Source organism: Aquarana catesbeiana, linkage group LG05, assembly GCF_042186555.1.
Source record: "Aquarana catesbeiana isolate 2022-GZ linkage group LG05, ASM4218655v1, whole genome shotgun sequence".
NCBI lineage: Eukaryota > Metazoa > Chordata > Amphibia > Anura > Ranidae > Aquarana > Aquarana catesbeiana.
The window spans coordinates 205,105,146-205,130,783 of record NC_133328.1 but is presented as its reverse complement, the minus strand read 5'-3'; the positions used below and the strand labels follow the sequence as shown (position 1 = coordinate 205,130,783).

At 45.7% G+C, this 25,638-nt stretch overlaps 1 protein-coding gene across 1 annotated transcript; it reads left to right on the top strand.

Annotated features, from left to right (window-relative positions):
• Window positions 1-25,042, top strand: LOC141144630 (probable G-protein coupled receptor 141). The gene is made up of 3 exons (XM_073630501.1): window positions 1-220; window positions 4,971-5,113; window positions 21,575-25,042. The coding sequence occupies exon 3, from the start codon at window positions 21,593-21,595 to the stop codon at window positions 22,520-22,522; it is 930 nt and encodes a 309-aa protein (XP_073486602.1). The 5' UTR covers window positions 1-220; window positions 4,971-5,113; window positions 21,575-21,592; the 3' UTR covers window positions 22,523-25,042.
• The last annotated feature ends 596 nt before the right edge of the window (window positions 25,043-25,638 follow it).

The following is a 25,638-nucleotide window of genomic DNA, read 5'->3' as shown; positions in this document are numbered from 1 at the left end:
TTGATTTGTTGTCCTTACATTGTGAATGTCTCTGGCATTGCTAAACTTTGTCTAATGTTAAGCACATGTTGGAAAGCTTAGATTAATATATAACTGGAAAGGTATAATTCTGGTAATGGGTACGGTACTTGAGGCTATCCGTGGTGCTCCAGGAAGTATAAAGCTGCTCTGTGGCTTGTTGTAAGCTCTCTCACAACGGACAGTACATGGTATCGATAAGGTAAGTTCTAGAACCATGAACCCTTTCTTACAGTAACTGTATAAATATAATGACTGTGTTTCAACTTATGAATATTAGATTGCTGCATATATAGGCATTTACAAGGAAACTCTAATCACTTCAGTCCAGCCTACTCTATGATTAGGGCAGTGTTGAATCATGGGCATAGTAACCAGGTTGTAACTTTCATTTTACTAGTACAAGTTAAAAAAAACACACGTTTCATTGTGAAGAATCCCTGACTTCCAGAGTACTTTTCTTCCATAGAAACCTCTCTGGTTTACAGTATTTGACCAGTTCTACCAGGAATTCTCAGTTTTTCTGCCAGATAGATTATCGGGGTGATTTACTAGAAATGGAGCACTCAGAATGTGGTGAAGCTGTGCATTCTAGCCAATCAGCTTCTAACTTTGGCTAGTTCAGTTAAGCTTTGACAATTAAATCCGGAAGCTGATTGGTTTCTATTCAGATTTTGCATGCTCAGTTTTAGTAAATTCCCCCGTGTGTTTATTATCTAATCATATTTTCTGAGCTGTTGCCTTGACTTTAGGCTGATTTTGCTATAGCATAATGTTTGCTGTGTTTTACAATAAATAATTTTTCTTTAATTAACTGCAAAGTTTTATTGCGTGGCTCAGTTAATTTTACTACATGCATATTATTATATTGTTTTTTAAGGGTACTTTATATGTGTAACTTAGTTCACAAAAACTGTTGAATAGGTTGTTGCTTCATTATTATTAGCTTCCATCTGGTGATAATTGTGAGGTTCTATATAGTGAGCAGAGCAGAATATTGAGACATTTTAGGTGGAGATCATCCCAATACATAAGAACTAAAGATTCAATGGTTAAAGTGGTTGTAAGGTTGTTTACCTCATACAAGAAATATGAACAAAGCATATCCCTCTATAGTGTGTACTTGTCTCAATCCAGAGAAATAGTGTGATTTCTGTCTGCTACTTCTTCCTAGTGTAATTTCTGTCTGCTACTTCCTCCTCTGCTATCAGCATGAGTCACTGACAAGTTTTCCTGACACCAAGAGAAAAAAGGTGACAGCGGAGGGATCTCCAGCGCATAGTATGTGATTGGCAGCCTCAGCTCTGTTCCTGTGTGCTGTGTGATAGGGGGCGTTTCCCAGGGCCGATCCCAGGCGGGTGCTCGGGGTGCAGTGCACCCGGGCGCCAGAGAGGTGGGGGCGCTGAAGCGCCAGAGTACTCCCTTCTCTCCACCTCCTCTTGTTCGTGTCCAGAGGCGGCTCTCTCTGCTGGTGTTCTGACAAGAAAGGCGCCGCTGTGTTTCCTGCTCAAGCCCCTCCCTCCTCCTGTCAGAGAAGGAGAGCAGCCAGAGATGAGATCAGAGGTGGAGTGGCTCGTCTCTGTGTGGAGAAAGACCAGCCGCGCAGTGACGTCGCTGGGGGGGGGGGCGGTCCGGGGGGGGGGGGCGGTCCAGCCGCACACTGTTCTCTCCTCTCCAGCTGCCGTCTGGGGGTTTTTATGTACCCTAATGGAGGGGGGATCTGTCCTGGGGGGTCTGTACTAGTGGAGGGGGGTCTATCCTGGGGGGTCTGTACGAATGGTGAGGGTCTTTACTAATGGGGGGGTCTGACCTGGGGGGGTGTGTACTAATGGCGGGGGGTCTGTCCTGGGGGTCTGTACTAATGGAGGGGGGTCTGTACTAATGGGGAGGTCTGTCCTGGGGGGTCTGTACTAATGGAGGGGGGTCTGTCCTGGGAGGTCTGTACTAATGGAGGGGGGGTCTGTCCTGGGGGTTTGTAGTAATGGGGGGCCTGTACTAATGGAGGGGGGGTCTGTCCTGGGGGGTCTCCACTAATAAAGGGGGGTCTGTCCTGGGGGGGTCTGTAGTAATGGAGGGGGGGTCTGTCCTGGGGGGGTCTGTACTAATGGAGGGGAAGGTCTGTCCTGGGGGTCTGTACTAATGGAGGGGGGTTTGTCCTGGGGGGGGTCTGTCCTGGGGGGTCTGTACTAATGGAGGGGGGGTCTGTACTAATGGAGGGGGGGTCTGTACTAATGGACGGGGGTTTGTCCTGGGGGGTCTGTACTAATGGAGGGGGAGGTCTGTTCTGGGGGTCTGTACTAATTGAGGGGGGTCTGTCCTGGGGAGGTCTGTACTAATGGAGGGGGGATCTGTCCTGGGGGTCTGTAATAATGGAGGGGGGTTTTCTGGGGGGGTCTATACTAATGGAGGGGGGTGGTTTGTCCTGGGGGGTCTATACTGTTGGAGGGAGGTCTGTCCTGGGGGTCTGTAATAATGGAGGGGGTGTTTTCCTGGGGGGTCTATACTGATGGAGGGGGTCTGTACTGAGGAAGGTCTGTACTGAGGGAGGGGTTTATATTTAGTGCGGGTTCTGCACTGATGGAGGGGGTCTATACATAGTGGAGGGGCAAAAGCGTGAGCTGACTCCTGATCAGAGGAACTATTGCTGTATCGCTGGGTCAGGTGAGAGGGCCAATCGGCCATCCTCTACTAACGTCCATAGCAACTGCAGTCTCTGACCATCTCCTGTACTATGTCTGCAGTCTCTGACCATCTCCTGTACTATGTCTGCAGTCTCTGACCATCTCCTGTACTGTGTCTGCAGTCTCTGATCATCTCCTGTATTATGTCTGTAGTCTCTGACCATCTCCTGTACTATGTCTGCAGTCTCTGACCATCTCCTGTACTATGTCTGCAGTCTCTGACCATCTCCTGTACCATGTCTGCAGTCTCTGACTGTCTCCTGTACTACGTCTGCAGTCTCTGACCGTCTCCTGTACTATGTCTGCAGTCTCTGACTGTCTCCTGTAGTATGTCTGCAATCTCTGACCATCTCCTGTAGTATGTCTGCAGTCTCTGACTGTCTCTTGTAGTATGTCTGCAGTCTCTGACCATCTTCTGTACTATGATTGCAGTCTCTGACAGTCTCTTGTATCATAACTACAGTCCCTGACCATCTCTTGTATCATGTCTACAGTCCAACCAACTCTTGTATCATGTCTGCAGTCTCTGACCATCTCCTGTATTATGTCTGCGGTCTCTGACCATCTCCTGTACTACGATTTCAGTCTCTGACCGTCTCTAGTATCATGTCTGCAGTCTCTGACCGTCTCCTGTAGTATGTCTGTAGTCTCTGATCATCTCCTGTACTATGTCTGCAGTCTCTGACCATCTCCTGTACTATGTCTGCAGTCTGACTGTCTCCTGTAGTATGTCTGCAGTCTCTGACTGTCTCCTGTAGTATGTCTGCAGTCTCTGACTGTCTTCTGTAGTATGTCTGCAGTTTCTGACCATCTCCTGTACTATGTCTGCAGTCTCTGACCATCTCCTGTACTATGTCTGCAGTCTCTGACTGTCTCCTGTAGTATGTCTGCAGTCTCTGACCATCTCCTGTATTATATCTGCAGTCTCTGACCATCTCCTGTACTATGATTGCAGTCTCTGACAGTCTCTTGTATCATAACTACAGTCTCTGACCATCTCCTGTACTATGTCTGCAGTCTCTGACTCCTGTACTATGATTGCAGTCTCTGACCATCTCTTGTATCATGTCTGTAGTCTCTGACCGTCTCCTGTAGTATGTCTGCAGTCTCTGACCATCTCCTGTACTATGTCTGCAGTTTGACTGTCTCCTGTAGTATGTCTGCAGTCTCTGATCATCTCCTGTACTATGTCTGCAGTCTCTGACCATCTCCTGTACTATGTCTACAGTCTCTGACGGTCTCCTGTAGTATGTCTGCAGTCTCTGACCATCTCCTGTATTATATCTGCAGTCTCTGACCATCTCCTGTACCATGATTGCACTCTCCGACCGTCTCTTGCATCATAACTACAGTCTCTGGCCATCTCTTGTATCATGTCTTCAGTATCTGACCATCTCTTGTATTATGTCTGCAGTCTCTGACCATCTCCTGTACTACGATTGCAGTCTCTGACCGTCTCTTGTATCATGTCTGCAGTCTCTGATCATCTCCTGTACTATGTCTGGGGGCTCTTTCTAACAGACTCTCTAACAGAAGCCCTCTCTGTGTGCATCACCCTCCAGGTCTCATTAGTGTACGCTCTTCCTGTATTTTCTTTATTGTTAAAAGATCATGAGAGGACCCCAGGGTAACGAAGACTTCTTAGGGGTGCATCTCTGTGTTTGAGTCGTTGCCATAGAAACATTTGTAAAGGGGAGGAGTTGGTAAGATGACCACGCCCATGTGGGGGGCACCAAAAATATTTCTGCACGCAGGCGTCTGTGACCCTAGGATCGGCCCTGCATGTCCCTTCCCTCCAATTATCTCTCAGAGCTCTCCTCAATGACCTCTGCAGGGTGTGACTTCACCCCCCCCCCCCACCTGCAGAAGTTTAAACAAGCTGTATGAATTCGGCACTTTGAATGGATGTAGAGAAGACTGTAGATAAACAGGTACAACTTATGTGGGAGGATTTGTGTAATTTCCGTGTATTACTGGGTATAAGTAAGGGTTTACGACCACTTTATACAACTATTTCTTGTGAAAGTATAATGATTGTATAGTCTATAAATTGGAACAATTTGGTAAGTTAATTACCATGTGATAAAATAAGGAGCACATCAGTATTTACAAAGTAGATTAAGATTATTTATATAAAAATGTAAACCTGAACTCCAGTTAAAATCAAAAGTTAGTTTTAACTCCAGGCCAGTTATGCAGTGTGTGGCAGTTCGTTTTGGTCTAGAAATAACATAACGGTAGTTTCACTTACCTTACACCTCGTTTTCTCAGGAGTGGGAGCTCTCCTTTTTTCTGCTGGTCCGGCATTATATATGATGAGGTCAGAGTACCTGCTAACAACAGAGTGATAAAGAGAAGAGGCTTGGGAGGACAAATTGTGCAGCTGGTAGAATCCTGCAGGAGTGAGGGATAAGGTACGCTTTAATAAATGTCATAATTGGGTTTATAGTCCACAATGTATGAAGCCGGCCATTCGGTGTACTCTTGATAAAGAAATCTTTTTATTGGCTACACGTAAAATGGCACATTTATATAGCCTTCCTCAAAGCATACAAAAACATTTTAAAACTTCTGATGTATATCCTCTTACAACCCACTCAACAGGGGCGGGATTCCATCAATTCAAAGCAATTAGAGCAGATAATTACAATAAACCCTGGACCATGAATAAGAACAAACTGAAGAAAAAGAAAAAAACTTTTTCAGACAATGGACACAAAAATTTCATCCCAAAAAATATTATCAAATGAAATTCCATCAATGTAGTTATAGGATTATTTTAAGAAGGAGTTTGTGTCCATTTTACTGTTCAATCCATGTGGTACATTTGTGCTGAGTGTGTATATCCACCACACTTCCCGTTGGATTAGAATGCGCTGTGTGTCCCCCTCTTAATTGTTTTTTTTTTTTTTTTTCTTTTTTTTTTTTTTTAAACCACATCAGTGTTCGTTTTCGGGGGTGAAAGTTTCACCTTAACGGTTCAATCCTTTCCCGACTCATTACTCACATCATAGTGGCTTTAATATCATATTTTTTTTTTTTTTTTTTTTTCCCCCTTACGGTATTACCGGTCTCTTTTATAGCTATCTTCTTATTGGTAGCATCAAACTGACCTATCTAATTTTTAATCATGAATCTGAACTTAACCCCCTGTTAAACCCCCCTAATCAAACCCCCTACCCTTCCCCTCCCTCCCCCTACCTCACCCTACCCCCTCACAGCAACTAATATTTCTTTCCCCATACTCCATCATTTTAATTGAGTCCCCCTCCCACAATGGACACCACTTCTGCTGTCTATTCCTCAACCCTTCTTGCTGGATTCCCCCGCACACTCTATTGAGTCCTCAAGACCTCTAGTACCCTTGTTGAGCTTTTAAATTTTTGCCACTTCTTCCATTTTTCCTCGAACTCTTCCAATTCCACTTCCTCAGCACATCTCAAATACTCTAAATTCTGGATTTCGTTTATTTTGTCATACCATTCTTGTATTGTTGGGCCTTGTTTCTCCTGCCAGTGGCTTACAAGCAGACTCTTAGCTGCATTCAACATATGAGGGACAAGTGTTCTCAAGTAAGATTCAGTTGACATTCTGGAGCCGTGGAACAGACATGCCCATGGGTCATCCGGCACAACTATTTGGGTTATCTCACCGGTGATTTTCCTAATATCATCCCAGAATTCCCTTATCCTTGTACAGTGCCACCAAACGTGTGCCGTTGTACCCAATTCCATACATCCCCTCCAGCATAGTTGTGAAATTTCGTTCTGGTATTTAGAAACTCTGTCTGGGGTAATATACCATCTTGACAAGCATTTGTAATTTAGCTCAGACATTTTGTAGTTTACCGAAGTACCATGAACTCGTTTCAGTAAGGTTGTGACCTCATCTTCTTTAAGTTTTGATTTTAGTTCTGATTCCCATTTTTTGATGTATGCTGGAATGTCTGTTCCCTTCAGGTCAACTAGTATCCTATAAGTTTTTGAGATCCCCTTCTTCCCATCTTGACCAACACAGAGCTTCTCAAACGGTTTGAGGTTATCCGTCATTCTAATTGGTTGGGGGAGCGTTTCAATAAAGTTTTTTAACTGACTGTATCGCCACCTGTTAAGGGTCAGAAGGTCACTCCTACTTTTCAGGTCCTGAAATGAGCATATTTTACCTTGCTGCATAACATCCTTTAGCTGAGCTCCTCCTTGCAATATCCATCTCCCACTTACATTCTCCATTCCCGGTGCAAAAAACTCAGTGTCCCTCAGGGGGATCAAAGGAGAGTTATACTCCCATTTTTCCCGCCTGTGCAAATTATCCCATACTTTCAGAGTATGCCTAGTGATACTGTGTGCCTCAAGACTTAGTTTCCTATAGTGTGAAGGTATCCAGATAACTTTACTTAACTCTACTTTACTAATTGTATTTTCCATTTTAACCCACCTCTTCTCATTGTTTCCTTTTGCCCAATCTATAATTCTAGATAATGTGATAGCTTCGTGATATAATCTAATGTCCGGTGCTCCCCACCCCCCTTTCTCTTTATCCCTTGCCAAGGTGTCATAACTTATACGTGACTTTTTCCCCCTCCAAACAAATTTAATAATAAGAGAATGCAGTTTTTTGAGATATACTTGTGGAAGCGGGACTGGTAACATCTGCATTTTAAATAAAATCTTTGGTAAGATTGCCATTTTAACAATATTGATTCTTCCCCCCCATGACAACTGTCCTCTTGTGATTTTATTCAACTCCTTCTTGATCTCATTTAGGAGGGGAATAAAATTGGCCTGAAACAGTGACTCTCTATTTCCTGTTATTTTTACCCCAAGATAGTTTATCTCCTTTTTCACCCATGAAAAGGGGAATTCTTTGTGGACTGTATGATCTTTTTTGTCAGTCTTGATTTCTAATATTTCAGATTTAATTGGATTAATCTTAAAGTTTGATATTTCTCCGTAATCTTTCAGAGTCTTTAGCAGGTTAGGCAGAGTTATTCTAGGTCTTGTAATATACAATAAAATGTTATCTGCAAAAGCAGCCAATTTGTGTTCTTCCTCACCATCCGAAACCCCCGAGATGTCCGGATTGAGTCTTATCCGTTCGAGCAAGGGCTCAAGCGTCAACACAAACAAAAGAGGGGACAATGGGCAGCCCTGTCTTGTTCCGTTTGACATTTTAAATGATTCTGACAGCGCTCCATTGACCTTAACCCTTGCTGAGGGACGTGTGTACATTGCCTTTATTCTTCTAATCATAATTGGTCCCAGTCCTATTTCCTCCAGCACACTGAACATGAAGCCCCAGTCTACCCTGTCAAAAGCTTTCTCAGCGTCTACTGACAGGAGTAGACCTGGGGCTCCACTGTCTCTCATTTTTTGGATTACCATAAGTGTTCTAATCCCATTGTCGCGTCCCTCCCTACCCGGGATGAATCCCGCCTGGTCTGGGTGTATCATATTATTTAAAATATGCTTCACTCTCCCAGCCAGTATTTTCGCAAACAATTTCGTGTCTGCGTTAAGGAGTGCTATTGGCCTATAACTGGAACAGAGAGTACTGTCTTTACCCTCCTTCAAAATAATGGCAATAATTGCCTCTGACGCTTCTTTCCCCATCTCCCACTTCGTGCCTATCCCATTCATATACGTACAAAGTTTAGGAGTTAGGAGATCTTGGAACCTTTTGTAGTATAGTACTGAGAAACCGTCAGGCCCGGGACTTTTCCCTACTGGCGTCTCCCTCAAAGTTTTTTTAATTTCCTCTTCCGTAATGGGACCCTCCAGTAGATTATATGTATCTTCTTCTATTTTCCTTAAACCGAGTTCCTGGAAGAAAACTTTGGTTCTTTCCCTTTTTTTTTCTGTCTCTCTTTTTGAGGTAATACTATTGATCGAATACAGTCCCTCATAATATTTTTGGAAAACTTTGGCAATTTCTCCTGTTTTATATTTTACCTCCCCTTCTAGAGTCCTGATTTTCTCAATATAGTTGTTGGACTTCCTTTTTTTTAGGATCTTTGCCAGGAACTTCCCCGGTTTATTACCTCCCATATATCTCTCTTTCTTTAATATGTTGTACGTTTCTCGCGTGTCTTGTTCTATTAGGGTTCTGATGGCCTCTCTTTTGTTATGGAGTCTAAGAAGCACCTCCTTCCCCCCCTCTTTTTTATGGGTCTGCTCAAGTTCCTCTATTTCCCTCATAATTGCAAGTTTATCTTCCCTTCTCTTTCTCTTCTTTTCCGCACCTGCCTTAATCAGAATCCCCCTAATATAGGCTTTGTGGGCCTCCCATATTATTGACTCTGAAACTTCAGCTGTTTCGTTAGTTTTAAAATAAAACTCAAGTTCCCTCGACACCAAATCCCCAATCTCTTTGTCGTTTATTAGTTCTTCGTTTAACTTCCAACTGAAGCTCTTGTTATGGGTCTGTTTCATGTTTACCTTCAAATCTACAGGCGCGTGGTCAGAGAAAGTCGCCACCCCTATCTCTGAACTAACGATCTCCTCCAACCGGGAATGCTCAATCAAAAAAAAGTCCAGTCTAGAATAAGTCCCGTGGACATGGGAATAAAACGTATAATCTCTACTGTCGGCATGTAGCGTCCTCCACACGTCCACCATTTGACACTGGTGCATTTTCTTTCTCACTCTACTGGCCCAGACCGAACTTACCCCCTGCACATGGGACGATTTATCTTTCTCTGGCTCTAAACATAGATTAAAGTCCCCAGCCATTATAGCTAGTCCTTCCTTAAACTCGGTAAATTCTGACAACCTCTTGATCATAAAGTTATGTGGGTTTTTGTTTGGGCCATAGATATTTGCCAGTGAGCATTCAACGCCATTGAGTTTCCCTTTTAGGAACAAAAACCGGCCTTCTGGATCCGTCCTTCTCTCATGAAGCTCAAACCTTACTCCATTGGCAAACCCAATGGCTACTCCTTTTGCGCGTGGTGTGGGAGAGTCGCCATAGAACCAAACTGGGAAGTCCTTGGAGAATATTTTTTGGTTCCTCTCCAGGAGAAAATGAGTCTCCTGAAGAAAAACCACGTCAGCCCCCCGGAATCTCAGTTCCTGCAGAATATTGATACACTTCACCCTTGCATTCAGACCTCGTACATTATATGAGATTATTTTAATATTACTCATCTATCCTACAGAAGTTCTTTCCTAGTCCCTGCAGCAGAGTGGTGTCCAGGGGACTCAAAATACAAAATTCGTCGCTGTGTTTCCCTACCTACCCTCCCCTCCTTCCAAATCCCCCAACCCTTCCCCTCCTCCTCCTTCCCACCCCTCCCAAAACCCACCCCACTCCCCCTTCCCTCCCCTGTACCCATGGGGATATTAAGCCCTCTCGTGGCCCAATAGAAAAACCGTGGCTCCTCCATCTCCACCCGTCCCTTCGGTTCTACCCCTGAGGTTGAGATCGGACTGGACCGCCCCTTTCGCCATGCTCCCCCTAATATTGGGGGATGCCCAGGCCTGGTTGGCCCCCCCCCTCCCCTCCCCCTCCGCTCCCCCACCCCCCCCCCACCCCCCACCTACCCCCAAATCTTAATTTAACCTTGTTTAACTAGGTCTTAAGACTGATCTATTTAGGTTTTCTCGTTTTAAATATTGGCTTCCAAGCCTGCTGTATCCCGTGAACTTCAGCGTCCCCAGTTTTAACCCACCACCCCGGTATTTCAACCAGAGGAACCTCTAAGCGATCACAAAATTTAGCTGTTTCCTCTGGGAATCTTAGAGTGGCCGATCTGCCATCTTTACGGCCAGTGAGGCAGGCTGGGAACCCCCATGAATAATGGACATTATGAGCGTTTAGCTGTTCAAGGAGTGGTTTTAGTATTCTTCTCCTAGCTAGTGTTTCTGCTGCCAGGTCCGGAAATATCTGCAACTTTGTCTCGCCGTACTTCACTGGAAAGTTCTTTTTCATATTTTCCTTGACTTTCTCTTTGTCGCTATACTTGTGAAATCTTGCGATGACATCTCTAGGGACCTCACCCTTTATTTCTGCCGGTTTTCTTATCCTGTGTATTCTCTCGAACTTTATTTTTTTCACATTCTCCGGGGTGTATACCATTTTCCCGAATATATCGTCCATCACTCCTTGAAGGTCTTCGGTTCCCCCTTGCGGTTCCGGCAAGCCCCTGATCCGTAAATTCTTCCTTCTGCTTCTATTTTCCTGGTCTTCCGCTCTGTAACGTAGATTTCTCTGTTCTCTTTGTAGCTCTTCCATCTGGGATTTGAGTTCCTTTATCTCTTCATTTTGTTTGTCCATCTTTGTTTCTGCTTCTTCCACTCTTTGCAGCATATGATTCATCTCCTCTCGGAGAGAGCCTATTTCCCCCTTTATAGTTACTTCCAGTTTGGCGAACATTTCCGCCATTTCACTTTTAGTGGGGAGTAGTTTTTTTTGCTGGGGTTCCATTGTTGCCTCTTCGGTTATTTCGCTGCTCCCTATGTGGATATCTGCCTCTACCATCTGTCTTCTTGTCCCTATCCTAGGGGTGCATTCAGGTGTTTTGGTTTTGGATTCTTTTTGTTTGCCTGGACTATTCTTGCAGGGTTCCTGCACCATGTACTTTCTGATAGTTCCTGGGCTTGCACTTGTCCTGGGTGGGTTAACTGTATTAGCAGACGATCCTTTCGTGGTTTTACCTTTCATTTCTTTCCTAAGACTGCTCTTTAGTCAGGCTTTTTTTGTTCCAGCCGCCTGCCCTGTTCCAAGGGCTCACTTCCAGGGCCCAGGATGCTCCTACTCCCTTTAACAGAAATGGCCCCGATTTGTAATATCTATCAGAGGAGGGCTCCTGTATCTCTAGCCTGACGTCTCCATCGACTAGGTTAGCTACCAAAACAATTTACTCGACTTAATTACTGCCGCCTGGCGACTAGACAGCTCTCTAGCTCCCTCTGTGTGGTTAGGGCCGCCTTATCCAGATAGGTCCGCACTCTGACAATTTATTTTTGTAACTGTCCCCCCCTTTTTTTTTTTTTTTTCTTCCCTGTAGCACTGATCCGGCCGGACTGGGTGGTGAGTCCCCCCCCCTCTTAATTGTTTTTTAACCTGTTCGATACCAAAAAAAGAGAAAGAATCAAGATTTCCTTTATGAATTTCTCTAAAATGTTTAGAAACATTGGATACATTTTTTGCATTTATATAATTGTTATCGTTAAAATGTTCTGATATCCTCACCTTTAGGTGAGGTTGGTCATACTGGGTTTATAGTGTTTAAAAGGAGTGAGTTCAGGCAGTGACAGGTAGAATCTCAGAAGCACAATGTCCCTGGTTGTTGACATCTATGGCCTTTAAGACTAACCACTAACGGGCAGATGTCCCCCTATGCTTTAATACGGCCATATGCATCTTCCCAATGTTTACATCCATGCAGAGATGGATACATGGCCCTGGACGAAGACAGGCTGTGCATCCACCATGCATCTGCCCTGGTATTGGTGTAAAAGCTCAGGTTTGCAGGAAGATTACAGGCTGCTGGAACAGAACACCTCTCATTCCTGGGCACAGAAATACATGGTGTATGGGTCTCTGCACATCTAAATGAGCCCCGAGTGTTAACTCCAGGCCAGTTCAGAATTACTAGATTATGCATTTTCAAAATTGTTAGCCCCCCAGCATCCATTTGTTCTGAAAAGTTCAATTTCAAACATAGTTGCTTTGCTTTGTGAATTAGACTATGGGTGACCACAGTAGTGTACAATAGAGAACAATGATATTTATTATAGCAAAAGGTAAAGGTAAAAATTTGCGCTATCTTTTTGTTTATAGCGCAAAAAATAAAAACTGCAGAGGTGATCAAGTACCACCAAAAGAAAGCTCTATTTGTGGGAAAAAAAGGATGTCAATTTTGTTTGGGTACAACGTCGCACAACCACGCAATTGTCAGTTAAAGCGTCGCAGTGCCGTATGGCAAAAAAGGGCTTGGTCATAAAGGGGTTAAATCCTTCCGGGCTGAAGTGGTTAAAGTGGTTAATCGACTTGAGTACAACCAGCCTGTCAGATTTTTCCCAAAACAATCAGTGCTGCCAGCTATGGTTAGCAACACTCATCATTGTATTCTGTAGGTAGGGAAGGCTCCCCACTGGCAGAACACAATAACACTGCGGGAGTGTTTCCCTCATCCACAGGTCAGCAGGTGAGAGGGTGTGTGGGGACAGGCTGGGGAGAGATGTTTGTCAGCAGGGGAGTGTGAGGTGGTCATGGAGGGATATCAATCAGCTGGTGGGGGGAGTAACTGGGAGTGATATATTTTGGCGTGGGGTCTGTCATCTGCAGGTTGGGAAATGGTCACCTGTGATAGAAGATGAAGGGAGGTGGCTAACATGGGAAGTGGCTGGGGAGTGACCTGGTTGGTGGGGAGTGTGAAATGGATGATGTGGTTCAAGTTTCTTTCACATTTGCAGAAATGCTTACTGCCCTCTGAAAAGTGATCTGCGGTGGATTGCTTTTCAACAAGTGTTATAGCAGCAGCTGACAGGGGTTCATGAGGTGCTACTGCCGGCTCCTTGTTTTTACAAGTCACACTGTACAAAGTTTACAAGGTACAAGTCACACTGATTCATATTCACGGGATTGTTGGGTTCCTCCCATAAGCAAACTCCCAGATCACCCCCCCAAATACTCCCACTTTGATCACAGCTCTCTAGATTCTCCCACCCTAATTATACTCCCATATACCCCCACCCTGATCACACCTCCCCAGATACCCCTACCCTGATTACAACCCAAGATACCCCCAGTCTGATCACACATACCCAGATACCCCTACATTGATTACACCCCCAGATACCCCCCACTCTGATCACACCCCCAGATAACCCACCCCACCCTGATCACACCTCCCCAGATACCACTACCCTGATTACACCCCTAGATACCCCTCTACACACTGCAGTGCACTCCATCTCTACTAGAGAGAAGGGAGGGCTGAGAGAGAGAGAGGGGGCTGAGAGAGGAGGGCTGAGAGAGAGAGAGGGGGCTGAGAGAGGAGGGCTGAGAGAGAGAGAGGGGGGTTCAGAGAGAGGGTGGCTGAGAGAGAGGGGGCTGAGAGAGAGGGGTGGGCTGAGAGAGAGGTTGGTAGACGGAGAGGGGGGCTGAGAGAGAGGGTTGTGGATAGAGAGTGGGGCTGAGAGAGAGAGGGCAGGCTGACAGAGAGGGAGCTAAAAGAGAGGGGGCGGGCTGACAGAGGGGGGCTGACAGAGAGGGGGGCTGATAGGGGGGGGCTGACAGAAAGAGCAAGCTCAGAGAGAGGGTGGCTGATCGAGAGGGGAGGTCTCAGAGAGAGGTGGGGCTGAGAGAGGGAGGGGCAGAGTGAGAGGGAGGGACTAAGAGAGAGGGAGGCTGGTGGACAGAGAGCCGAGCTGAGAGAGAGGGTGGTGGACAGAGAGGGGGGCTGAAAGAGAGAGGGCAGGCTGACAGAGAGGGAGCTGAGAGGGGGACTGGTGAACAGAGAGCAGAGTTGAGAAAGAGGGTGGTGGACAGAGAGGGGGGCTGACAGAGAGAGGGTGGGCTGACAGAGGGGGCTGAGAGAGAGGGGGGCTGACAGAAAGAGCAGGCTCAGAGAGAGAGGGTGGCGGAGAGAGAGAGGGGGGTCTCAAAGAGAGGTGTGGCTGAGAGAGAGGAAGGCTGGTGAACAGAGAGCAGAGCTGAGAGAGAGAGGACAGCTGAGAGAGGTGGGGCGGACAGACGGGGGGGGGGGGGGGGGATGAGAGAGAGACCCCTAGCCCTGTCCCTATCCACAGTCCCCCCTCTGCCCCCCATCTCATTCTGTATCTGCAGGTAGGTCTGTATAAGTGTATGATGCCCAATACCTTCTTGATCTGCTGCTTCTTCCAGCAGCTCCCTGGCAGCTTGCACTTCCCGCTCGTCCTTGTCCTCCAGGCCTCACTGCTAATGTTGGAGCAGAGAGGACGTTGGAGGAGATGGAGTCCAGGCTTTGGGACTCCGGAAATGATTTTGAGTGCCACTTCGGGGGCCAAGGAGGCTGTGAAGCTCTTCTCTCTCCTGGGCTCCCAGCTGCCCTGTGCTCACCTTCCACGCAAATGCAGCCTCCTTCTTTGGGGCCGCCCACTAACCATGTGAAGCCTGCACCCAGAGGACGCTGACACGCTCTCACCTGACATTGCAACAGGACTGGTGCAAGGATTTTTGACACCCTAGGTGAAAACTCATTTTGCCACTATGGCACATGGAAGGCAGGAAGGATCACTATGGTACATGGAAGGAAGGAGCACTATGGCACATGGAAGGCAGGAAGGAGCACTATGGTACATGGAAGGCAGGAAGACTATGGCACATGGAAGGCTGGAAGACTATGGCACATGGAAGGCTGGAAGATTATGGCACATGGAAGGGTGGAAGACTGGCACATGGAAGGCAGGAAGACTATGGCACATGGGAGGCAGGAAGACTGGCACATGGAAGGCTGGAAGAAGGGCACATGGAAGGCTAGAAGATTATGGCACATGGAAGGCTGGAAGATCATGGCACATAGAAGGCTGGATGACTAGCACATGGAAGGCTGGAAGACTATGGCACATAGAAGGCTGGAAGACTGGCACATGGGAGGCAGGAAGACTATGGCACACGGAAGGCTGGAAGACTATGGCGCATGGAAGGCTGGCACATGGAAGGCTGGAAGACTGGCACATGGAAGGCTGGCACTTGGGAGGCAGGAAGACTATGGCACATGGAAGGCTGGAAGACTGGCACATGGGAGGCTGGAAGACTACAGCACATGTAAAACTGGAAGACTGGCACATGGGAGGCTGGAAGACTATGGCACATGGAAGGGTGGAAGACTATGGCACATGGAAGGCTGGAAGACTATGGCATGTGGAAGGCTGGAAGGCTGGCACATGAGAGGCTGGAAGACTATGGAACATGGAAGACTGGCACATGGGAGGCAGAAAGACTATGGCACATGGAAGGCTGGAAGACTGGCACATGGGAGGCAGGAAGACTATGGCACATGGAAGCCTGGAAGACTGGCACATGGGAGGCTGGAAGACTGGCACATGGAAGGCTGGCACATGGGAGGCTGGAAGACTGGCACATGGAAGGCTGGAAGCCTGACACATGGAAGGCTGGAAGACTATGGCATATGGGAGGCTGGAAGACTGGAACATGGGAGGCTGGAAGACTGGCACATGGAAGGCTGGAAGACTTTGACACATGGGAGGCTGGAAGACTGGCACATGGAAGACTGGAAAACTGGCACATGGAAGACTGGCACATGGAAGGCTGGAAGACTGGTGCATGGGAAGCTGGAAAACTGGAACATGGAAGGCTGGAAGACTATGGCACATGGAAGGCTGGAAGACTTTAGCACATGGAAGACTGGCACATGGAAGGATGGAAGACTATGGCACATGGAAGACTGGAAGACTGGCACATGGAAGGCTGGAAGACTATGGCACATGCAAGACTGGAAGACTGGCACATGGAAGGCTGGAAAACTATGCCGCATTTAGGGAAGAGAGAGAGAGGTGAGAGATCACTCACCCAGGGCTGCAATGCTGCATTGTCTTCAGAGGTTCAGGCAGCGCCATCAGGACAGGAGCACTGGGCTGACTGCTTTGAAATCTCCCGCCCACATCCTCTTCCAGGCACAGACTGGCTGCATGCCGAGGTTGTGGGCGGGCACAGGGGGGTACATGGGGAGGAGGTGGGGCAGACCTAGCCTACCTCCTCCTTCCTCCTTGTATGGGATATACAGCGGGGCGGGGGATGTGCACACTGCAGCGGGGGATGTGTAGCAGACGAGAAGGGGATGTGCACACTGCAGCAGTCGTGCCAGCAGGCGGGTGAGTGGGCGGTGGAGGTGCATACTCGTAACAGACGGTGCCTTAACACTTTGGAACCCCCTCCCCTGCGGTGCCTTGGTGCAATGCACCCCGCACACCCGCCTAGGATCGGCCCTGGGTTAGACACAACAACAGGTTCCCCAGCCCCAGTCATGGTACCTGGTAAAGTAATATTGTTTTTTTTCTTTATTTTATTTTAAATAAACTTAGGCTTTAATGGTAATTGTAACGTTGAAAATGTATATAAAAATTGTAAGCAGACATGGCCCTAATGTTGTCCTCATGGCAAAAGTATCCTATACTTAAAGAGGAACTGCAGTCTGCTCACATAATTTGTAATAAAAACATCTTTGCCATTTTGAAGCTTCCCTCCAACCACTTTGCATATTATTTTATATATACTGTGATTCTGTACTTTCTGCAGCCAAATATGCTGCAGAAATCTTCCTCCACTAAGTCTGGCTGCAGCTTATTCTCCCCAATGTGCTATTAAAGGATTATTTATTCCTCTGTGGAGGAAAGGGTATGACTGCTTGTTGGTTACAGATATATTCTAACCATGTTGGAAAAATCTATGCATGTAAGTACTTTCAATGCTCATCACTGCATCATGTTAGTTCTCTTGTCTGTGAGTTCCAGCAGGCCACACTGCAAAACTCAGGTCCACTGTTCTAATGCCGCGTACACACGACCGATTTTGTCGGAAAGTCCGGTCGTGTGTACGCGGCATATGAGTCCATGCACACTGGGCTTAAAAAAAATGCTACTTCTACAGGAGATTTGTGTTTTGCTTGTAGAAGCAGTTCAATGGTATCCTATGTGTCTATGCACATTAGGACATTTAAAGGCATATTTTAAGCTCAGCGTTTAGAGGCAGAAAAAAAACTCTTCTGTTTTGCGTTTTTGAGAGCAGCTTTCTGGCAGAAAAAAAAATGCTGAATGCTTGTAAACTTTCCTAGAAGCTCCTAAACTCCAGTACAAAAATTCTCTATATGAGTGTTTTTTTTCTGCCAAAGGAATTGGTGTTTTTTGAAGCCCAGTGTGCATGGACCTTAAAAGAAAAAAAATTGTCACTGCTGCATATTTTTAGAAAATGCTACTGGTGTCTTTAAGATATACCACCCTGGCTGCCTTGGTGGGCATGTGTGTTACCTCCTGTGCCTGGTTGTGTAGCACTACTCCTGTAGGGGCCGCTGATTTTAACTGATTTTCCTCTAAACAGTAAGGAGGCCACCAGCCACCCAAGCAACAGTCCTTTCACTCCAGCTCCAGTAAACTGTCCAGGGCAGGGTTTGGCAACCCTTCGATCAAGATCTACTGGTAAACTGCGAGCAGGTGCCTGATAGATCATGATCTCATCTCTGCCTTGCTGACCCACAACTAGCAGAGCTGCGCAGGAAAGCGTTGTGCTGTCAGGAAACGATCAAAAGCCAAGGCATTGCCCGCTCCGTAGCATGCCCTTTGCTTAGGTGCGTCTGTGGGTAGGGGAATGCCTTTGCCGCCTATGACAGCTTCAGGCGGGATGGCTCGGACGGATTTGGGCTCTTGTCCGAAAGCACCTGAGCTCATCCCCGGAGTGTATTGTGCTGATTCCCTCTGGCCCTCCTCTTTAGTCCATCCAGGGCACATGTGGATGACATCATGTGGGATGGACGAGAGAGGAGGGCCAGCTGGGATTAGCCCTAGAACAGTTAGATCTGGCACAGCCCTGCATGACGTAACCATTTTTGTGCCATCCTAAGCCCCCAGTGGTGTGCCCCCAGTGATGTGCCCTCCTAACACTTCCAGTGGTGTGCCCTCCTGATGCCCCAGTGATGTTCCCTCCTGATGCCCCCAGTGGTGTGCCCCCCTGACACCCCCATTGGTGTGCCCCCTGACGCCCTGATCCTCCATGTGGTGTGTCCTTCTAACCCCCCCACCCTGTACCATGCTCTCTTGAGCCCCCTGTACCGTACCCTTCTGACCCGCGTGAACAATGCCCTGCTGACCCCCTGTCCTGCTCATCCCTGTCTACTGCCCTACTTTTCTCTGTTCACTGCACTTCATATTACTAACCTCTGTACACTGCCCTGCCTATTTCTGACCTTTGTATACTGCCCTACCTACTACTGACCTCTACTGACCCCTGTACACTGACCTACGTACTACTGACCACTGTACACTGCCCTACCTGATTCTGACCTCTGTACACTGACCTAAGTACTACTGACCCCTACTGACTTCTGTACACTGCCCTACCTACTATTGACCTCTGTACACTGCCCTACCTACAGTAATTCTGACCTCTGTACACTGCCCTACATACTACTAGCCTCTGAATACTGCCTTACCTACTACTGACCTATACTGACCTCTGTACACTGCCCTACCTACTATTGACATCTACTGACCTCTGTACACTGCCCTACCTACTACTTATACTGGCCAGAACTCAGAGCAGACAGCCAGGCCTGAAACTATTCAAGCAAGTCAGCCTGGAGTACCAAATGTTCTGCCTTCATGATGGACAATGCAACAGACGTGAGGGGGTGACCAATTACTCCCCAGACATGAAACTATTGTGGATGAAAGTGAATGCCTAGCTTCTGGCCGATGCTAACTTTTAAGGTAGTCTAAATTTATATGTGTACAGTGACATTATTTATATTATATTTTTCAATACTGTCCTTGTCCTTACTTTTCATTGTGAGCTTGCTAGTTAAGTTCTTAAAAAAAAAAAGAAAAGAAAAAAAAAGGGTGCCACACCCAGGGGACCTTTAAACTCTTCCATGTTGTCCAGGTAGATCTCCACCTCTCAAAAACTGCCTACCCTTGGTCTAGGGGTTGTCTTTTTGTGATTTATTAATGGTAAAACTTATAACAGGAGAGGGATTAGGGCATGCAACACTCCAATACAGTTAGAAATTGGCTGTAAGAGGACAATATTCTCCTTGAGCAACTGTGAATGTTGGACAACCTAAGGCCTCACAGCTGGGGACCATGAGGTAAGTCTCATTGGAATCTGGTTACCCTGCACCATGGTGCTAATGATACCCAGTGCAATCTCAGGAACACTGTACAGGAAGGCACTCTTTTCTAAGCTCACTGCCTAGGACACTGCAGTGGCTGGGGAATGGCCAGTACTTGAGACCCTATGAGAGCAATCTCAGTCCAAGCTATATCTGGCACTTATATCCCAAAACACACAATCACTAGGGATCGATTCAGGATCAGCTGCCACCTTCCAGCTTCCTCCATACACAATCCAGTAAGTGAGACAGTCCTTCTCTAGACCAGATCCCTGTGGAGAATTCCTACAGTCAGTTCCAGATCACTTCCAGGTCCCAGCCCTGCCACCACTGAGACCACACAGAAAAAAAAAACACATTCCACCCACTGCCATAGCACCCTGAGGCTTGGAACTCTCCTTGCTGGGGAAAGACCATCTCTCCAGTAGTCCAGACTATTTATCAGCTTCCCAGCTACCATCTAGACACACCTCCCCAGAAATAGGCTAGGCTCTGATCAATATTTAGGCTGGTTATTTGAATGACCCCTCCCTATACTCCAGAAACTCCTTCTAGAGACATTGGTAAGCGATCAAACTCCCAGCCTGCGAAACCCTGAACAGACCAGATCAATCAATTACTGCTCCTTGATTGAAGGAGCCAAAAACTAAATTTACCTAGCATGCTACGCTAGGAGGGTGTTACATATGCATTGACATGCATTGCTCTAAGGCAACCCATTCACTTTGAACAAGCCCCTTTCAAGCTTTAGGGCTGATTTTTTTTCATACATTGATGCATATTACATCAAGTCAACCTATTCACTTTGAAGGTTCTCTAAAGAATGTGAGAACAAGTGCACAATCAAAGAGTGAATCAAGCCTTAAAGTGAATCAAGCCTTTTTTTAAAATAACAAACATGTCATACTTACTTGCTCTGTGCAAGGCTTTTGCACAGAGCGCCCCCGGTCCTCCTTTTTTGGGGTCCCCCGGCGGTGCTCCTGGTTCCTCCTCTTCATCAAGTGCCTCCACGGAGAGACGCATTCCATGGGGGCATCCGTATCCATCCTGCTGCTGTGTCCATTGACATAGACAGCAGAACTTGGCCCAGCTCCTGTGTCACTGGATTTAATTGACAGCTGCTATCAATCTATCCATTGAGGACCCGAGACAGCGGCTGGAGCTGCTGGGCTCATACTCGTCACTGGAATGATCAGGCTCAGGTAAGAAAAAGGGGGGCTCTGGGGGGGCAGCTGCAGCACAGAAGGTTTTTCACCTTAATACATAGAATGCATTAAGGTGAAAAACCACGAGACTTTACAACTCCTTTAATGCATCTACACTACTTTTGGGCAATGCACACATGATTCACTGTTGTTTTTACTGTATATTTACATTGGGGTAACATTTAAATGAATAGCAATGCACAAACACAGTTTATTTTCAGTAAAAGTTTTCCTAAGCAGTGGCAGATGGTAAAAGTATAGGCTAATTTAAACACATTTTTAGAAAGGTAAAATAGATTTTTTTTTTTGCAAAATAATTTCCTCCCAAATCACTCTACTCAACCCAAAATGTATGGTTGAGTTATCTAAAATGGTTCATAGACAGCAGAGGGCAGTTGAAGGTATTGGCACAATCTGATCATCCTCTGGCATCTGCGCCTGCTAATGCTTACCTATTTAGGACAAAGGAGCAAGGTGAGGTGCACTACAGACACCTTCAGTGTCACTTTAACAGGAGGAAAAGAGTAATGATCGAACCAGGTTGTCTAATCTACTTCATTGCTATAACCCAAAAAATCTTTGGCCAGGAGAATCTGCAGAGAATTTATAGACATTAGATTGTTGCCATCAGGAAACCGCTAGCTAATGTGTATGGCCAATTTAGATATAAATGTCTATGCCACTACCTGTTTGATAATGATTGCTCACATCAATGAAGAAATACAAAAACTACTCTTTGGTATTCTAGTGGGAAAAGCCAAAGTGATGGAAAGTAGGGCAAGTTACACACAAGGGGAACTATATTTCCCTTTATTCCCTGATGTTTTAATGTTTATTTTACTTAGGGAAATTTACACCACGATATGGAGGAAGAGCATAATGAAACATCTTGCTTCATCCAGAAGACCACAGCAAACAACCTGCTAATTACAGTATATTTTGTCACCTTTTTCGGAGGAACAACTGGAATAGCCCTCATGATCTTTTTAATAACTGGTGCAAACAGACTGTCTGTAACAATTACATCAGTTATCAACCTGCTAGTGGTTCATGGTATCTTTATTGTGGGCGTGCCATTCCGCATTGTATACTATTTCCAAAACAAATGGCCTTATGGACTTTTTTTTTGTAGAGTTGTGAGTGCCATGAGCCACATTCATATATATATTTCTTTTATATTTTATGTTGTCCTATTGACCATGAGATATGTTGGTTTCTTTAAACAAAAGGATAGCATCGCATTCTACAGGACTCTCCATCCTTTTCTAGTAAGTGGCATTGTATGGTTTTTAGTATGTGTTATAATTCTGCCACTGGTGTTTACGCAATATGGCACCAGTGCCCCCTTAAATGAAAAAGACTGCTTCCAATTTCAAACTGAATTTAAAAATAGAGCTGTGCTTATCATGAACTATATCTTTATTACTGTCATCATTTTAGTGGTGAGTCTTCTCCTCGCTGTACAGATATTCATAATTGTAAACGTTCTGAAGAAGATTCAAAGGCCCATTTTAGCACACCAGGAAATCTGGGTTCAGCTTAAAAGTCTCTTCTTTATTTTGGTGATGATAACGTGTTTCTTCCCTTTCCATATCTTCAGAATTTATTACATGCAGCACCCAAAGGAATGCTTTTATTACAATGAAATTTGTTTGAGCATAACTGCCCTTAGTTGCTTAGATTTTTTTTTTTTTGCTGTAGCAAGATTTTACAAAAAGAGCATATGTTGCTTTACCTGCATTAGTAATGATTTTGAAGTGTCGATGATCAACGTGTCTTGCATATCACACTAGATCTCACACTAATTGGGACAAACCAATTTCTCTATTATACTACTGCATTAGACAAAGTATATAAACAGTATATCTAAAATATATAACCAATATTTATTTATCAAAGCACACCATTAAAAACTATTTAAAGTAGAAGTTCAACCAAAAACTTTCTAATGTTAAATCTACTCTCAACCAGATTCTAAAACGTATCTATCTAACCCTGTATAGAAGAAAAAATGGCTATACATACCTTTTTGGAAGCTGCCCCAGTCCGGTCTCCAGCTGCAGGTGCTGCGCGCAGGAGAGACTCGACAGCGGCTAAGAAATGCCTGTGAAGTGACGTCACCTATAGAGTTACTAAGGAGCTTCCGTTGTTGACTGCCTGTCCTGCACACTCCTACACACAGAAGCCGCCGCTGACAGCTCAGTGTAGGACTGGTTTAAAATGTGGCTTCTATTAGGCTTAGGGTTAGTTAGGTTTTTGCTGAACTTCTACTTTAACTATTTAAATTGTGCAGAAACTGTGTGTGGTCTCAGAATATCTACAATTTAATGTGGAGTTGGCACTAACAGTATGTTGCACAGTTTGTATTGAGTGCAAGGCCCTGCACAAAACCTGGGGAACATGTACCAATGCAAAGAAAAAAAAAATGTGCTTTGATAAATTATTAATGTATGTATTTTTAATATATGCACTTTATTTAACATTGCAGTATTCCTAACGAATACATGTTCAAGGTTAGAGGTGGTACCCTTACAGGTCAGTGCCAGGGATGCCTGCACAGGTGTGCACAAACATATACACTTGGCCATTACAATCATGTCTGTTCATCTCTTGGAAAACAAAACTGTGATTGGCTTGACAACTTGGGCAGACACTACCTGCAAGTCAACTTCTTTTAAATGAACAAATCAGCTGAAGTTTTCTTAGGTTCTTTTTATGATTCCCTAAGAGGTCAATGCCAGGGCTGGCAGCACAGGGAAAAAAACATGTACACTTGAATGTACAATCGTTAATTTTCTGCAATATCCAGTCTGCCATCCTGTCTGACAAAATAGTCTAGCTCAGTCATCTTTATTTTTGGACAGATTGTGTGCTGGGTAGTTATAAGTCACCTGCTCTGTGCCAGTATACCTAGAACCAATAATTAGAAAGTAGGGTGACACCTTGTCTCACTCTTCTCACCACTGATTCTTGCTGTACTGACATAGGGCAAACCGTCTCTTTCCACCCTAGATTAAGTGTACTTTATGTGACTATGGCATCTATAATACTCAGGTTATGATATTTAGACTAGCCATCTGAATTTTGTGAAGGGGTGGCTCAAGACAGTTGGCCTAGGGGTTCAGGAAGTCTAAATTTGGCCCTACTGTTATTCCGATGAGTCTACTGTATTATAAAAAGCAATCATTCTGTAGTTGAATTCACCATCACCATTTTGTATATGGACACCTTTAAGCTTATTTAAGGGATAGTGGAATAAGCAGTGTTGTGCAGTAACCCATAAGAACAAAATATAATTTAGCTTTTAACAAGTTGAAGTAAATGATTGGTTGTTTTTCTATTACCTGGATGTATATTAGGTCCAAAAAGGCATATTTATAAAAGAGGGGAATTTCTCCTATTAGCTGTGTTTCAGTTTATAGATAAACCCCTTTTTTATGAAAAATACTTGGTAAAGACCAGGAATGATGTAGACTAATAAAAGTAGTGAAAATTAGCACTTTATTCTAGGGGTAACTAATGTTTCCTGACGCCTCCATGGCAGCACACGCTGGGTTGTGACTCCGCCCCCACAACCTGACAGGATTGGTTAGCTATAAGTTTGAAGGGGAGACACCCCGCTGCATTCTCTTTTTTATCCTCACCTGACAGATTGGGATAAGCAGCTTGCTCCTGTTGTCAAGATAAAGAAAAAAGCCTCTTACCGCACTCGCCCCAGCAGGTTCAAGCCTCTCCTGTTTGGAAGTCCCTCCTGTACAGTCTCTAAAGGAGCTTCTATGGAGGGAACCCCCGGTCTGGTGGTCTCAGGGGGCGTCTGGACATCTGGCACAGTAAGCTTTAAAGAAGCTTCATATTTTTGCAGTGGTCTCCTTTTCTTTTTTGCCTGTACTTTGCCTGTTCTTTGTTTATAGTGTTTCTCCTGCTTAGGGGGCTTGCTGGCACTTGCTGTCCACCGCTGTGGAACCGTCATGGCCGCCGAGGCCGCCTCCTCACTCTACAATTGGCCTCAGGGCCAAGTTCTGCCTTGAGAAGGGAATGCCCTTCTCCAAGATGGCGCCGAGGCGTTCGGGACGCTCTGCGCATGCGCGGGAGCGTCATTTTGCCGCGACGGCGGCGGCAGATTTAAAAACACAGGCATTTCTGTGTTTGTTTGCTGAGCAGTGTCACAGATACCTGAATGTTCACCGTGCGTTCAACTGCTTTGCCAGAAAACAACTCAGCAAGACCAGGTAAGTCAAATCATCTGATTTAGCCTTTTAAAAAAAAAAAAAAAAAGAGTAAAGTTTTAAAAAAAAAAAAAAAAAATTTTTTTGCCATTCTCTTATTTTCCTTCAGTCTTACTGTCTTACTATCACTATGGAGACCACTGCCCACGCAGACCACCATTAGCAAACGAGGTAAGAGGCCATTCGTCATTGGTAAGTATTGAAGAAGGGGAGAGAAAAAGAGAGCCAACCACTAACGCTGCGTTTTTGGCAGCCCCACCAGGTCAAGAGCCGCAAGTTCCAGGCATGAGAGGAGATCTAGTCATGCGTCAAGCAAGAAGTCTCGCAGAAGCCGCTCAAGATCCTCTTCTCGCCACCGAAGACATAGCCGCTCACGTCACAGCCGCTCCCGTCACAGTCGGTCACACCGCAGATGGTCACCTTCATCACACCGCCAAAGCCGCCACACCCGTCCTGCAGCAAACGCTTGCTGGGTATGCGGCGCGCCAGCCTTGCCAGATAAGCTAGTCTGCAGACCCTGCTTCAATGAAGCAGCAAAGGACAAAGAGCTAGACGCAGCAGTGGCTACGGAGCTCATAAGAGAATCTGTGCGGGAATCCATAAGGGAGAGCACATCGGTAGCGGATGACCTCCAACCCCAGGCATCAGAACCCTCCTCAGGAGATGAGGATCAGGACATGTCA

Excerpts from the sequence above, each read along its gene's own strand:
- LOC141144630 (XM_073630501.1), top strand. The coding sequence starts at position 21,593 with ATGGAGGAAGAGCATAATGAAACATCTTGCTTCATCCAGAAGACCACA.